Genomic DNA, 16,649 nt, shown 5'->3' on the forward strand with positions numbered 1-16,649 from the left:
TCCACATAAACTAACTATAATACATGTCCCACTCGTGTTTTTTTTTTTCAACAAAGTTATTAGTGAAATTCTAGCTACATTATTATCAAACAGCGGCAACCACAGCTTGTGTACTCAGCAATATCTATATTTCGCACAAATAGCTAGTCGTGCTTTTATTTTCATTATGTTTTGAGTTAGTGTTTGAGTAAGTTAGTATTATTTTGTTTCAGTGTGATAGCTTTTGGTAGTTATTTGTTGTTTTTGACACAAAGCTTCTGTAACTATCAAATTCAGCGATGTTTAATGTCATTTGTATTGAGGACTAGGCTTATAGCAGTTCTCTTTTTTCAGTTGATGCTGTGAATGTCTTTCTTTCTTCTTTGTCCACTTGGTAGCAACAAAGCAATTGCATTGTATTATACAATGCTGACACATTACCATAAATGTTGATATGGCTAATGTAAACAGTTGCTTTTACAGAGTGCTCTGGGGATGATGTTTTTCTGTAGGCTGATGCAGAAGTTCGTGTCACCTTGGTTCCCTCATTGAAAAACCTGTGGGATTTTTCCATTGGATTGCAGAAAATAAGCTCTGTGGCAAACTTTTATAGTAGTTACATGTTTTATTCAGCAAGATAATTTCACAAATGAACAGCACTTTTAGGATTTTTGAAGCCCAAATGCAATCACCAGAAGTAAAAAGCTAACGTTAAGGTTATAAATAAACTACACACTGTCACATGACTAAACAGCCCTCCCACAACGAGGCTGTAAACCCGTGTTCCGCGTGATGATGTTCTATAGTCTCATTTAACCACTTGTTTGCAACCGCCTTTTTAAAGATACATAAAAATCAATGCGTGGGGTATTAAGTGACATATTTTATGCCATAGGACAAAACGTCTCTTCAGACCTTATTTTAGGTATCTAACCAAAAACCCACTCACTTTAAGATGAGGGAACCGGGAGTGCAAAAATGCTCGCTCATGTCTGGGTTTCAGGACTCATTCCTGGAGCACTCTTCACACACCCAACTGATACAGAACACAGTAAGCACAATCTATGTCCAATATTCACTCATCTTTCAGCTCTATTTTTAGTCTCCACCAACTCTTTCGAAAAATATCTCTCTTTAGCTGCTAAATGCTCCACTATGTTCACCAGCTAGTCTCAAACTGTGTCTGTTGCTGTTGAGCAGGTAGTGTACAGTGATTTTATCAGAGCTCTTTCAGTGAAACAGCTGCTGCTGGAGATGGGGTTGATGAGAGAGATGAGAGTGAACCAAAACAGTGAAGTTTCAAGCTGTACAACCAAAACAATGTGCTGAAAGATGCTAAAACAAACATGATCTGATCACTACTCTTCATATTTTGACACTTGGGCAGGAACCACCAGAACTGTTATAATGACACCAGGGGGAAGCCTTTTATGATTAACAGAAAAGGGTCGGTGGTAAGTCAACTCATGCAAGCTGTTGTCATGCACCATTCACACGTTTTACTATGAAAAGTACTGCACCAAAATTCATACATTACCTACATAATGATGAGCCCTTATTGCATTAATCTGCATTAACCCACTTATTTTGGAAGGCTGTGATCACATGAACAATGCGCTGACAGCAGTAAAGAGGGAAGCAGAAGCAGTCCCAGGTGATTGAGTTAAGAGGCAGGCTGGGGTAATGGAAGGTCACAAAACACAGGACTTTTCCCCAGAGACTGGCATTTGGAATCGTGTGAACTTTGAGTCATTTTAAGTTACATCCTCACCTTGCTTCTTTTCTTTTTCTTCTAAATCTAACCACAGTAACTTTACTTGCCTAGACTAAACCTCCTTAACTTTATGTTAATTACATAACTTTACATCAATTGTGGGGCACTAATTCGTAAAATATCAGATGAACCCTTGTGTGTGCATTCTCGTAGGATATCATATGCAGTGTTGGTGTTACTGTAACGTGTTACTAATAACGTGTTATTAGTAACACGTTACAGTAACGCCGTTAGTTTTGGCAGTAACTAATACTCTAACGCGTTAGTTTTTAAATTCAGTAACTCAGTTACCGTTACCAAACGGTACGTTACACCGTTATTTTTGGCCAGGTTTTAAAACGGTGCACAGCATGCAGTATTCCTTCACAAACTGAAGTTCCCTTTCACTAAAACATTTTAGCCCTAAACAATGAAAGATAGTCAAGTCAGATAGAGGTATATGAACAATTCTTACCAGAGCATCTTAATGAAACACGTCTCTCACCATCTCTGAAGTCACTGTCGACCTGCTGGCCTCACCACAGTGATGTAACGTTACATTAAGCAGTAGCGCTTCTGCAGATTTTTAGTCCCAGTAACGTTATATCCAGCGACGTGATATCCATTGTTATCCCGAGGAAGCTTTTGTTGTGGACAGACAATGTCTGCAGTGGGCGACAGACTCGACACCATCATGTAGCTCTTCAAATGTTCTCTTTAGCTCACTTTCCATATTTGTATCCAAGTAATGTTACCTTAGTTGTAAAACATTTAGCTGCCTGACAGCGAGTGACTCCACTGTAGAAGACGGTTGCATGTTTCCTATACTGTTCAATTGTTTTGTCAAGTTGTAGTCTAACAGTCCCTTGGTTAAACTCCATCTGCTGTCACTAAGGCGATGTAGCTACGGGCCAATACAGTTAAGAAATGTTTTGGGCTGCAGGGCTGAGTTTCCCGAAACATGATCCTTCTTAGCAACGTTGTCTTCTTTGTGGCTTAGAAAAACTACACTGCAAAAAAGAAAAGCAACTAGTGCCCTCTAGCGTCAGTCATCTACAGCCAGGACGTACTCAGAGTATAGATGACACTAGTGCGCTTGCGTCAAGGTCATGCTGTGACTAACTGAGTTACTTTTTAATGAAGTAACTAGTAACGGTAACTAGTTACTACTTTTCAGTAACTAGCACAACACTTATCATATGAACCATTGTATGAGGATATATTCACTAAGACAGGATCGGCAGTTAGGGTTAGGCAACAAAACTACTTGGGTAGGGTTAGGAAATGATTGTGGTTGATGTGACTAAGGGCTCACGTGACTCACAACTGATGTAACAAAATAGCTCAATGTTGACTTTTAGTATCACACAGGACACAAACCCTGGTCTCTTCGTCCTACAGCCTGGTCTCACTCTGAAGTCGTCAAAAAATGGCGCTTGATCAGTGAGCTCTGGCGCCAGACACTGATGAAAGAAGCTGTCCTTTCATGTCAGCCTGATACATGGCCAGTCACTGTTGCTGTTTAACAGCACCCAGCAGCATCAGGAGGAAACACAGTGGAACAACAACGAAAGTTAAGGTGGCAGAAGTCCAACAAGGGCGGGGGGGTGTGAGGGGTGATGGATGGGTTCAACAATCGTTGACTTTCACCTGGGAGGGTGGTGTTTGCTTCTCGTAAGATTCTAAGGCCAGACCCTGTTATTTTTTCCTAAACCCAACCATGTGTGTGTATGTTGGCTAAATGTAACCATGCGCATTTGTTGGTGAAGCAAAAAATGTAAATTTGCAGTGTTGTACCAACATAGTGTGTTTATTTTGAAGAGACTATGCAAACTCTACATTTTCTGTGAAAACTTAAGTGTATCTTTAAAACAGACAATGCATGTAACAGGCTGAAGTTGACACGACGTCCCAGAACGTGGAAAGTCCATGACCAAACATTGATATGTGCAACACATTCTCACTCCAGCCTCGTCACATATACAGTAGATGTTTGGTAATGGGCTTTTCACGTTCACATACGACATGCAAGGTACCCTGGGTACGTTGGTTGTTGACATTCTGGGACACTGTGTCAAGTTTTGCCTGTTACATGCTTTGTCTTCTTTCAAGATTACTTCTGTTTTTACGGGAAAGGTCTCTTTTACAGTCTCTTTCAAAATAAATGCACTACGTTGGTACAAAGCCGCAAACTGAATTTTTTCCCCCTTCAATAACACACATGGTTGGGTTTAGGCAACAAAAAGAAGTAGTTAGGATTAGGAAAATAGAACAGGGTTTGGCTTTAGAATCTTACTGGACACAAACACCGCTCTCTTGGGTGAAAGACGATGGTTGTTGGATCCATCCACTGCCCCTCCCGCCTGCCCCACTTGGACTTTCGCCGCTTTAACTTTCATCCTTGTCCCAACCCATTTCCCCCTGTAGTTGCCAAGCGCCATTAAACTATAATGGCAACTGACCGCGTATAATGCCCACGTTAAAGGTTGCCTTTTTTCATTGGTTTCTGATGCAGCAAGCCACTGCCCAAGCGCCGGATTTCGACGACTCCAGAGTGAGACCGTGCTTATATGTGGCGAGGTCAGAGTGAAAATGTATTGGGTCCTGTGCTTGCTCGACACATCCCACCAGACTACTTTTGCACTCTTTCTACCACATCAATAGCTCTGAATGTCTAACAATGACGGAGCCTGGTGCATCTCATACACACATACTAAAGGGTGTCCCGAGGGTAACTCTGCCCGAGCAGTGAATTTTGATGCCCTGGGTGTGAGAGCAGGCTGTTCAAACGCTCCACTGTGCTGAAGGGAACTGAAGTCGAGTGGTAATCCTCTGCAAGTTTGTCATTACGAGCAACACCTTTCATTTTACATTGAGTCATTTGATCAATTCTTATGATAAAAAATATATGAAACATTTTGATTATAGTGCAGCTTTAAATGACGAGACTGAGTGATGTTGGGGTGAGGTGTTTATCACAAGAAAAGTTTGATTTATTCATTTACAAAATATGAAGATAATGCGCATTTGTTGAAACGTTACTGTGTTGCTGCCAAAATAACCACTTTGTGCAAGTAATGACCATAAATTAGTTGTTAAAAACGCGCACACTTCGTTGTGTGTTTCATAATTAATATATATTCATAATATAATTTAGATGAAAAATAAGAACTATGGTGCTTTTCACTACACTGCTTATCTTTGTAAGAGATTTAGACTTCACTGATGTTGTTGTGGTGTAGAAGCATGATATAGTGAGCAAAACATTAAACATATTACTCCAATTTGCAGCCAAATCATTGAGAAAGACCAATCTAATCTTTGGGTTAGTGGCAACAATCTATAACAACTCAAAATATTTGGGGTTTTAGCAGTAGGGTCAGAATATTTTTTTGCTCTCGGGTGCAGATTTCAAATGCTACTTGGTTTGCATCAACTGGAAAGTTTTTCAGATTACAGGAATGTAAAAAAAAAAAAAAAAAAAAAAAAAAAAAAAAGTAAATAAAATATCTTGCTTGCTGCTTAGTTATAATGACCTCAGTAGCTACAGCCCTATTTTCATCCCCACTGTCCCTAAAGGTGATGATGGTGATGATGATGATCTGAGGAGAAGGAGGAGGAGGGAAGTAGGAGGAGGAGGAGGAGGAGGAGGAGGGATATCACCAGTTAATAACCTCAGCCTCCTCTGTCTGTCAGCATCATGATCGCAGAATGTACCGGGACCCCCTCAACAGCGGAGCCGCGCCGTGATGACTGTCCGCGGGCAGAGCTACAGCCCAGTGACGCTTGACATCTCTGCCATCCAGTAGTTGATTCCCCCAAGCCGCGCGGTGTGATTCTGGAGCCTTGGCACACTCTCACCACTCAGAGGCTGCCTCTCCGGCGCGTACTTTGCTCCGACACATTCCTCCGAGGCTTCTCCTTCCTTCTATCTGGGGATTTGAAACTTGAGCGACTTTTACCGTCGCAGGCAGTGAAACAAAAGGTCGGACGGATAGTGTCAGTGTGGTGAATGTAGCGGCAGGCAGGCTGGGTGTCTGTCTGCGGGGCGCACAGCGGTGCTGCTGGACCAGCCGAGAACGCACCAAGTCCCGTCCCACATCCCCGTTTTACCCCCCCGTGTCCCGAACACAGCAAACATGATTCTCCTCGGGACTGTGCTCGCTCTTTTCTTCTCAGGTACGTTCACTAATTTCACTATTACAATAAAAAGAAGGAAGGATTTAATGTTTTTGGTGACGCGCAAAAATCACAGTCTTTGTCTCCTTGACTCGCAAGTTAGATAAGATGAGGATGGAGAGTCGCACTTCATTTGTAGCCTCACATTTTGCTCCAAAGTAAAGAGAGATGTGTCTGCATCTTGTTGTTATCTACTCCCATTACTCTCAGTTGCCTTTTTTGTGGCTCCTTTGGTCAATTTCACGCTCTTGGTGCCACGGGGATGGAAAGAAGAGTGTTTTATTTCCTCCTAACTTTTAAGCACAGTGAAAAGAAATCTTATGACCATTTAAATCCCCAAGTATAATATTGTCCCAATATATCAGTGTTTGGCTGCGGTCCTGTGCTCTGAGTTCAAGCAAGATATTAAATCTCAGCTATTTCTTTATCCAAAGCGCCACTAGGCTACGCCCTTCCAGCTCCGAGCACTGCACGGAAACTTTCAAATGATGACAGAAACATGCTGACTGAAAGACTGTCAGAGCCTCAGAAAGACAGCTGTTTTTTATTGTTTGGGGTGTTTTTGTTATAGATTTATGGAAGCTTGAAGAATCCCTCTGATTTGTCATAGTAAAACAGCCTATAAAGGACATTTTACAACATTTTAAACATAAAATTAGCTTACAGATTCATGACAGTTCTGAAATAATGCATTTTTAAAGCCATATTTGTCCCATTTTATTTGATTTCACTCTATTGGCAGAATAAAATTATGAAATTTTCAGATGAAAAAAGGCATGAAAAGTACAAAAACAGTTAATATAGCCTATAGGATATAAGTATATGTCTGTATAGATATGACTAGGCTTTATAAGTTCCAGAAAACAATAAGGGCCAATGAACAGAAAATGCATACAAACTACTATATGTATGTGTGTGTGTGTGTGTGTGTGTGTGTGTATACATATGTATATATAGCTGTTTTTCTACATATGCCTGTATAGATATAAGTAGGCTATAAGAGTGTCCAAAAATGTGATCCCCAAAGAGATTTTAAGATGTTGAACGACTTTATCTTGGCTAACTTTGGAAAATACTGGGGCATGAAATACATTTATTTTAGGGGCCCATAGTTTGGATGTGTGTATACAAGGACAAAGAGACCGTGACGACATGAAGAGATGTTTTTCCTGTTGTGTTTACAGTTTATGCGCCCTTACGGAGCTCTTTACAGTCCCAGAGATGTTTTTTTTCTTGGTTGTTGTAAGTAAAGAACATTCCTATCAAGTTTCTAATAGGCTATCTATTCAGATATTCTAGAACCACTAAACCTTGTTTCGGACCTACAGTAGTAGCGCAGTTTATACGCCCTTATGGATCTCTTTACAGCTCCAGAGATATTTTTTTTGCTTATTAGAGAACCTTTATAGGGCATTATTTTTTATCAAGTTTCTTTATATCTGTTTACAGTAAATGTTTTATATGCAGTTGAACCACTAGGCCTTGTTTTGGACCTACAGTACAGTTTGCAAAATGTTTCATTTTATTCCATCGATTGTTTTTTAATGAGGACTATCCTCCCTGATAGAGTCGTGACTGCTTTATGATGTGGAGAGAACGCTTCAATTCTTCCTTAATTTGTAGGAACAGTATTATTAATGGGCATGGTTAAAAATAATTTTTTTTAAAAGGAAGACTGAAAATACCTTGATCGTTGCATGAAATGGTTTCTTAAACACACACAGGAACGCTTTTCTCAGAAAGTTCAAAATCTTAAACCAAATGCAAAATTGGGCTTTCTTTACATTTTTGAATATACCATCTGGTATTGATGTTTATGCTGCTTTGTGTTGACGACTTTGTAAGGAACGGACCTGCTGCTGGCTGTGAGCGTGGTACTGTCCTGACGACGACCTTGTTCAGTTTATTCCTTTGTCTGTGTGTGTGCTTTGTATAGGGTTAGTGTGTGCAGGAGCCTGTGTGTGGCCACTCAAAGCTTGTGAATGAAAAGAAAACAGAGAGAAAAAGGGGGGCTTTTTTTACAGCACCATAAATGTACTCGAACAGAACTTCTCTATTGTTTGTGGCACAATGCTGGGTTGTGGTCAGATCCTAAAACAACCATTTTGTGGTGCGATACGGTGGAGTTTGTGTTGTCATGGACAAGTGTGAAGGCAGTTTTAGCTAAAGAGCTAAAAGGACATTTTAGCAAGAGTGCATGGCTCTTTATTCCGTATTTTATTACATACTGTATTGATAGTAAGTATGGGTCAGTGAACAGATCAAAGCTGGACAAAGAGATAGAGAGCGATGCATACCTCTTTGATGTTGGGAGTGATCCTGACTGAACAGCACGAAAACAAACTGCTTGATACTTGTTACTGAAGATCATAAAATGTAGAGGGAACGCAAGTCTGTCGCACCCAGGTCAGTGGGCCAAAAACCTTTCTTGTCACTGACAATAAAGAATTTGCAAACATGCAACATGCAAAGAACTTATGCAAATCATTCTAAGGCCTGAAGATTAGATAACAGCAGCGGATTGGTCAACATATTCCACACATTGTGGGTAGAAACCATTGGAAGTTTGTTAGAGACACACGTATGAAACTGATTTAATTTGTAATCAATGTCCAGGTTAAACAGGGAGAAATGTATAAGCATAAAACAAAATTTGAGTGCAAATTTAAAATCTGGTGCTATGTTCAGAGTTCAGCCTTCTTCTTTTCAGGTTGTTTTTTAAAATCAGATTCTGAGCGCTCACTAGTAGTGCTTCAACAGGGCACGCCCATGTCTGGCTGCTGTTGTTTTTATTTCTTTAAGCCTGGCGTTAAGACAAAAACAGGACAAGAGCTGACGGAGCACAGGGGGAAGTCACCTGACATTACTAAAAAGGTGGAGTCTAACAGGATGACCAATCAGTTTCAGTTTCAGATGACTTTATGTGCCAAAACTGCCTTCACTCCTTCTCAGATGTGGACTTCAGTTACAACACTTTACTCAGTGTCTTTAATTCTATTAATACATGTCTATACATAGAATTAAATCTGTAATATGGGATATGGAAAGATTCCTTTGTAGGATTGGTTTCACTTTCTGTGGGTTCAGAGCACATTTATTTGCAGTGATTTTGATATTCTTGGCAATTATACTTTGACAACTTAGAAAGTGTTAAAACTGATTCAGGTCCGTTGGACAATTGAGGCATGTCTTAACAGTCAGACTAATAAGCCAAAACCCTGAAAAAAATGCTGGCATTGTTTGGGGGTCAAAGGGTCCTGATGACCCCGGCCCAAGGCCAAGGGGGAGGGCCCATAAAAAAGTTCTATGGTTGACCCTTAAATGGGATCAAGTACAACAATTTACTTACTGACTTATATCATTAATGATACAAGCTAAATGTTTTTACATGATAAATACATTTATTTTTTAGCACTGACACACATTTCAACATCCATCAGATGCTCCCGCCCACACAGGTGTTGTGAAATGGTGCGGTCCATCTGACATGGGTCAGGTACGCGATGCGCAAAACTCAGAAGTGCCACTGAAATATTACTGCATACTGGGGTCCCTGAACAGTCTTGGTATTACATAAATTGGGGATGACTGGAAAACATAGAGTTAACAGCCATATACTCTCTACACTATTTTAGTTCTGCACATAGTTTAACTGATACATGATTAAAGTAGCCTCAAGACTGATAAATGAAAAAACAAATTATTGGTTCACTCATGATTTGATCTTGTGATTTAATACCATGCAATAACTTCATCAATCAATGTTTGATTTGACTTTTCTCTAATCATCAATCATCATTCATTGGAGGGCATTTTTCTCAGCCCAGGACAGACATGTGACTTCCTCTGCTTTTCAGAATAAGAAAATAAGGTCTAAACACAGAGAAAAGACAAAATACACATGGAAATATGATTGACTGGATTATATTCACAGGACATATCAAATTTTGCATGGTGATGTTTATATCGTCATTTCTCCCCCTCCCCCACAGGTGTGGCTTAGAGGCCCACTTTTGAAAATGTTGTCCCCCTGCCCATATTTCATAACAGCTGGCCTGACCTTAACCAAAGTGCTTCTGTTGCCTCAACCTAAGACAGGAGTCTGAATGTGAATCGGAGGTTCGGATGTCAAGATCCTGCACTTTGCACACCTGCCTTCCTTGCCAACCACCTCATTCTGATGCCTATGCAGTGCATGAACGTAGTGTATTGGAACATGAAAGAAATGTTGTCTCTGAACATAATCCACGCAGCGATTATATTGCCACAATGATGAAATTAAGGAAGCAGTTTTTTAACATATGAGCGAAGTCCTAGGAGACAGGGTTGCTTGTTTGAGAGCACAATCCCAGCAGCGATGTCTCGGTGAAAAACAACGGCTTTTCATGTCTCAAAGGAAAGGCAGCAATGTCTCAATAAAATCAGCGGTTTTTTGTGCTGTTGGAAACGCAGAAGTGACTCGTTAAATCACAACCAGTTTAGTTTAGTTTATTGGTCTCAAACAGTGGTCTGCAGCTTGGCAGGGGCCACACCATCCACCTCTCCTACACCTCCCGAAAGTCAGCTCATATACTACATCACTTTAAAAATGTTGATATGATTGTACCAATGTAATGAATTCATGAATTGCAGAAACATAGTATGCCAACACTTTCTTGTGGTGGCTGGGCTGCTAATACAGTTGGTAAATTATTGAGACAAAGACTATACTGAGGATCACACCACATTCAAAGCATTTTTGTGTGTTTATTTCCCTCCCTGGAAACACACGTGGATATGTATTATCAAATCATCATTTCTACTTTTTCAATTTTTCATATTCACTGAGCCACTCCACATCCCCTCAGGTACCCCTGGTAACAGCAGATGTACCCTGTGGTTGGGAATCAGTGGATTATATCACTGCTGTAGCAGGACTAATGAAATTCCCCCACAGTGGCTTTATGTGAGTGCAGCCTGTACTGCAGCACGGCCCCGCTGTGTTCATTAGCCGTGTTAATGATTGTCCAGCTTGTAGTGACACTGTAATGTTGAGTGACAGGCTCATATATCTCCCTGTCTCTGCGCCTCAGGTTTATCCCGTCCCCCCTCCTCTCTCTCCCTCAAGGCTTTCAGGTCGTGTCTGATTTTCCTTTTTTTTTTCCAATCTCAATCTAAATTCCCCCTCGGATTCAGTGGCGCGTCAGAATAAATTGTTCAAGTCGTTCAATGAGGAAGTGCAGTCAACCGACGCCGGTGTGCAAACACATTTGGAGCGGTGGTGGTTGACGTCTTATCGGTGCGCAGGCAGGTGTGCATGTTTGTGTGTATTTTTAGGGGTGGGAGGGTGCGTGACAGGGCTCATTCTGCCTAGACACCACTAGTGGCTTTTTGAAGACCTATACTGATACTGATCCTTTGGAGTGAAGCTGCCCACAGGGAATTTTTACCTTCTCCTTCAGATCATAACCCCTTAACATACATTTTTCCCAGTTTGGTTCCCTGTAAAGCGAATAAGCCTCTGACTCACAGTGATAGGGTCCTACATAAAGTGATATTTTCGGCCAAAGTTTGAACAGGTTTGGTTTTTTAAATTGAGACATTTTTGACTGGCATTTTGTCCAGGCTCTTTTCACTGGTGTGAAGTGGACGGGGCTCTGTTATGTCACATATTCCCAGTGACCAATCAGAATTTAGCAACATCTGAATCATCTCAGGTAAATCAAGATACACCAACGCAAGAAGATTAGTTGAGTTTTTGAATGTTAAACTGTGAATACCTAAAGATGTTTTACTTTCAACTTAAAATTAGATCTTTACGTCTTCATGCATGACTATATTTAAAAAAATAAGATTTTATACTAGCCTTTTCGCAATTTACAGGCACAGTATACAGGAATTACTGTTACTGTTTGTAAACACAACTTTCAAACTTGGCCCTGCCTCCCCTTGTACGCACACTGCAATTTGCTGTAATATTGTAATTACGTTACATTTGTTTTAATGGAAAAGCCAGTACTTAAGCATGCTAACTAAGCTAACCACAGGAACTCTTTGTTGCTCCTTCAGAGCTTGCCAGCAAAAGTGAGGTGAAAGCCAACCCCAGATTCACTTGTTTTGGAACTTACGTTGTCCACTTGATGTTTTGCCATGCTATATTTGCTTTTTGCTTTCTTTTCGGCACTGTGTCTACGATTTTTGTAGCTTTGTCTTTGATGTGTGCTGCTACTACCTGGTCGATACCTTTTAAAAAAGTCCCGACCTCATTTGGTCACTGTTTGGCTTGGGGCTGCAAAGGACTCTCGGGATAAATACACCACCACACAGCGCGTCATAAATGACGACTGAGATGGGTTACTTTTATATGAGTCTATAGTAGGGTTGTCATAAGAACCGATACTTTGGTACCAAGTCGAGACCAACACGCAAAAAATACGTAGGTACCTGTTTTTTTCCGGTACTTATGGTACCGGATACAACTTTGCCCTCAGCAGGCCGTCTCGATTCCTGTTGGAACTGACGGGGGCAGTATACATGCGTCAGTCGGTGCCGAGGACGAGTGCCGAAGAAGAACACCTGTTCTCCATCGTCTTTGCTAGAAACAATGGCTTTTATAAGTGCTGCTGGAGCCACAACACCTCTGCTTGTCGAAAAGTCAGGTAGTAGGAGTGTGTGGAGAGGGTCTCATTTACACCGCAAGCAAACGGTCGCTGTTTACTCTCGTTTTCATTTCGGCGAGCATGTTAACAGGTTAGAGCATTCACACCGCACCAGTTCTACGCACTGCTCGAGTCAAAAACACGACAACAAAAAACACAAGTTTGCGTGTGTTGAGACCTCTCTCAGCCACCGTAGACATCTCCCCCTTGACCAAGCGAGACCTGACAGGCACATGTTTCACGTACTTACCCATTTGTAGTGCTAATATAAATATTAATTCTCCAACATTGGAATAATCACTGGCACGTGAACCTGCCCACCCTGGGCTTTGGGTCAGAACTCACTTCTTCTTCTTTGGGGTTTATTGGAGATTTGCAAACACGGTACACTACCGCCACCAACTGTTCGGGTGTGGTTTGTATTTTGACGGAACAGCAGCGGCCGCTGCGCAACACGTCTGTTCGGTTTTGGTGTGAATACACATGTGCTGCCGCAATGCTTGTGGATCGCTTGCGGTGTAAATGAGGCCTCAGAGTTAAAGTTTGAAATAGTTTTAATAAAGTAGTGAATTTAGAAATACATGAGTTCTGTTTTTCTCCAGTTTGTAATGCAAGCTTTCTGTTAACATTTTCAGTCTCTGAGAACAAAGTGAGATAACCCCGATGTCATCACAAGGGCATCGTCAGAGTTATTTTCTGAAGGTCTAGTCACACTAGAGGTGGCACAGCCAAGAGGTTATCTCTACATCTGAAAATTAAAGCCAATGCTGAAGTGCCTTAAACCTGAACTTTCTAATGAGTTCATAGTCTCAATCACTAGTTTCAAGTCGTCTTCTCCTCAGTACAGCATGATTATGGCTAGGCGATATGGCTCAAAAATAATATTGAAATATTCTTAGGCTATATTGCAATACACGATATATATGATATTTTGACATTTCCTCTAGAGTACTGTGGACTACTAAAATACAAAATTATTAAATAAATAAAGTAGCTACTGTCAAATAATTAAGTTAAGTACTGTTTTAAAGCAAAACAATGGAGTTTTTGAGCCCTCAAAATATATATCCAATGGGAACTGCCCATTGGTCCGACATCCCATTGTTCCAACCATATTAAACCCATTGTTCCGAAGTCCTGTTGTTCCGAAATCATCATGATGCCCTGTGGTTAAGGTCTGGTTAGGTTTAGGCACAAAAACCACTTGGTTAGGGTCAGGAAAAGATCATGGTGTGGGTTAAAATGAAAAAGAAAGTGGCAAACACATAAGCCGTGAGCCTGCTTCACCTCAAGCCTTTCCCAGCTGACCCAGAGCCGGTCGCGGCGCACCATCAAGGCAGAAATACGCCCGTCGGGAGCCGTTCAGCACCGCGGAGAGCTCCCCACGCAACCCGGACCCCAGAGTTAATAACAGGAGGTTATGGTGTTTCATTCTCTCCTCTCTATGACACTTGTATCTCAACCAGTAGCCTACTTTTGTTGCGTTTGCTGATCCTCTATGGTACACAAATACAGTAATAATCACATATTGGAACAACGGGACGTCGGACTAATGGGCTGTCGGACCAATGACATGGACCCAAAATATATATCCAAGATCCCTGTGATGGTACATCAACTCACAATAGGTTGGATGACACCTCCGTCATTGCTTGAGAGCGTCTGTTTCACTTGCACTGGTTCTATGCAGTTTCAGGGTTCGGGTAGGAACCCGGACACAAAAAGGACTACAAAATTTGGCTGCTTTACGGCATACGTCATATCCCCCTCCTCTCTTTGGAGTAGCGTAGCCGAACCGAGGTGAACAAAGTTAGACATGATTGTCATGGCTGAAGCGACAAAGAAAAGGAAGAAGGTGAAGGTGTTGTCCGAGGAGACAAAGAAACGAAAATGGGAGAGTGATAAAACAAGAGCTCGAACAAGGATTAATATTGGCCCGGCTTTCACACGCTGGTGAGAGCGGAAAGCGGAGGAGGGATGCCCGACTGATGGTGACCTGGCGCTGTTACTGCTGTTACCCTCTACTGAGGAGACTCACTGTCTGCAGGTCGGCTGCCTCAGGTACATCTTCAGATAAAGTGTTAGCCTACATATAGACAGCTTTCATTTTAGTTTGTCTTTAACAGTTTGCTGTTAGCACCGCGAGCGCGATGTGCTTGTGTTGACCGCGATCATAAATCATAATAGTGGTGAATGAGAGACTGCCGACAGAGCAGATTGAAATATGGCTGTCTACATGCTAATCACATGTATTGATAAAGTATTGGCTTGTCTGGCAGAGGTTTTATCGCACTTACTCACAGTAACAAGCGTAGTTGTCGTCAACTAGAGTAATCTTGAAGGCAGCCCTGACATGCAGAAAGCAGCTCATTTCTGAGTTTCGAAAATGAATAAATAAATAAAGCAATCGGCCTAATCATGTATGTACAAAATGCTATAAGTATATTTTACCTGTTCTGAAGACATGATGATCGCGCATTACACGGCCAGCTTTAGGAAGTTCACCGGTATCGTTGGCTTGTCAACAAATGCACGCGCAGAAAGACTTTTGCCACAGTTGTAACAGACAATTTCATCTGTAGGGGGACCCGTGAGGTAAAAAGCACAATCCTTCATTGTGTTGCTTTAATATGGTTTAATAAAATACTAAATTAAGTTAAATGGAGTAATGTTATAATTGAAAAAAATCAAAGCACAACCACTGGTGCTTTTATTATGAAGCATCTGCCTCATCTCAGGCTGAATGTTGATGTTTTGGTTGTGAACTTGAAGCTTCTGGTTGAACGTTAGATGTTTGCAGAACTGTTACCGTAGTGCCTTTAATTGTGAGGATTGATTCTCTGTGAGCTGGAAACGCACCAACAGCTCTTCAGTTCATATATTAGTAATATTTGCATGTCACACTGGGGCTCCATGGTTGCTAAATACCACTAAATAGTCAGTGTCTGGAGCCCTGCAGATACAAAAACACAAGCCTTGCCTGCTTATATATCATCGTTTAGGAGAAGTGATGTGGATGGGTGGAGGAGTGTGTGTGACACACCTTGTTTGTGAGTCTTTCCTTGTATGTGTGTGTGTATGTGAGAGGAGGAGAGCCATAGCAGAGAGCAAGAAAGTGCCATAGTGAGTCACATGCCAGTGAAAAAAAAATTAAGTGACAATTTATACTTATGGTTAGCGATATAGTCATTTTATAAATCGCTGTGGAACAAGCTACGATATGGTCAAAATGCCAAACTGGAGGCTTAAGAATGGTATTTCACAAACCAATGGGTGATGTCACAATGGCCACGTCCACTTTTATTCAGTCTATGGGTAAAATTATTCTGCAAACCTTTACGATATATTGGATTTTTGAAGATTTGTGACATAGTCTCTACTGGCTGGGATAATTGACCTATGGCTAAGCCACGCCCCCCTCGGACAAATTATCAACATTCAGTGACCAGGCGCTATGGCAGGTGTCACAGTACACGGCATTTCGCAGGAGGCAGTTGATGATTTTTGGGGACATAACGATCAGATGTCATTGAGAAGTAACCAAAAGGGCCTAAACTACCTAAACAGGTCACAGTGTACACTTGTGAACCGCATCTCGTTGCCGTCGCCATCAAAGACAACAAGTTGAAGTGCCACTGAAGTTAAGGTTTTTGGCTCAGAATATGAGAAAAGGATAACGGCCTTTTTACCATCTTTACCAAGAGTGTCTCTCCGTTAGTAATCATTCAGCTTAACATTTGCCAACCTTTGTTATGTCTGCGATTACAGATAAATTAATAAGCTCCAGAAGTTAACGTTAGCTTAACTAGAGCCCTCTGGACAACAGCTAACAATGATGTACGATCACCAAAGTACAAAACTAGAACAAAATAGGCTGATGAACTCCCAGCAAACAAGGTGACATGATGAACAACGCTATGGGGTGCCGTTTGTAAAGTGGCTCACGCTGAAAATAACATCAACATTTTGCCACATTTAGCTTCAAACAATGTTTAAAAAAGTATTGTGAATTTTTTAACGTCACCTTTTACCACATTTACAGCAATATTTGTTAACTTAGAAATATATTAAATAGTTAAATCTAAATGTTAAATGTGGCA

At 41.2% G+C, this 16,649-nt stretch overlaps 2 protein-coding genes across 3 annotated transcripts in view; one reads left to right on the plus strand and one right to left on the minus strand.

The window, feature by feature from the left end:
* Positions 1-329: 329 nt before the first annotated feature.
* The window catches only part of spdl1 (spindle apparatus coiled-coil protein 1), a 581,008-nt gene continuing 564,688 nt past the window's right edge, over positions 330-16,649 (minus strand). Inside the window, exon 15 of the mRNA XM_050041882.1 lies at positions 330-364. Coding sequence (XP_049897839.1) covers positions 330-364 — 35 coding nt within the window. The remainder of the gene's footprint in view (positions 365-16,649) is intronic.
* Positions 5,424-16,649, plus strand: part of gfra3 (GDNF family receptor alpha 3) — a 102,111-nt gene continuing 90,885 nt past the window's right edge. For both annotated transcript variants that reach the window (XR_007569830.1, XM_050042991.1), the window contains exon 1: positions 5,424-5,911. Coding sequence is in view for 1 of the 2 variants with exons in the window: in XM_050042991.1 (XP_049898948.1) it covers positions 5,872-5,911 (40 nt within the window). In the remaining variant the exon portion in view is untranslated. The remainder of the gene's footprint in view (positions 5,912-16,649) is intronic.

This window comes from Epinephelus moara, chromosome 4, assembly GCF_006386435.1.
Source record: "Epinephelus moara isolate mb chromosome 4, YSFRI_EMoa_1.0, whole genome shotgun sequence".
In the NCBI taxonomy this organism is placed as follows: Eukaryota; Metazoa; Chordata; class Actinopteri; order Perciformes; family Serranidae; genus Epinephelus; species Epinephelus moara.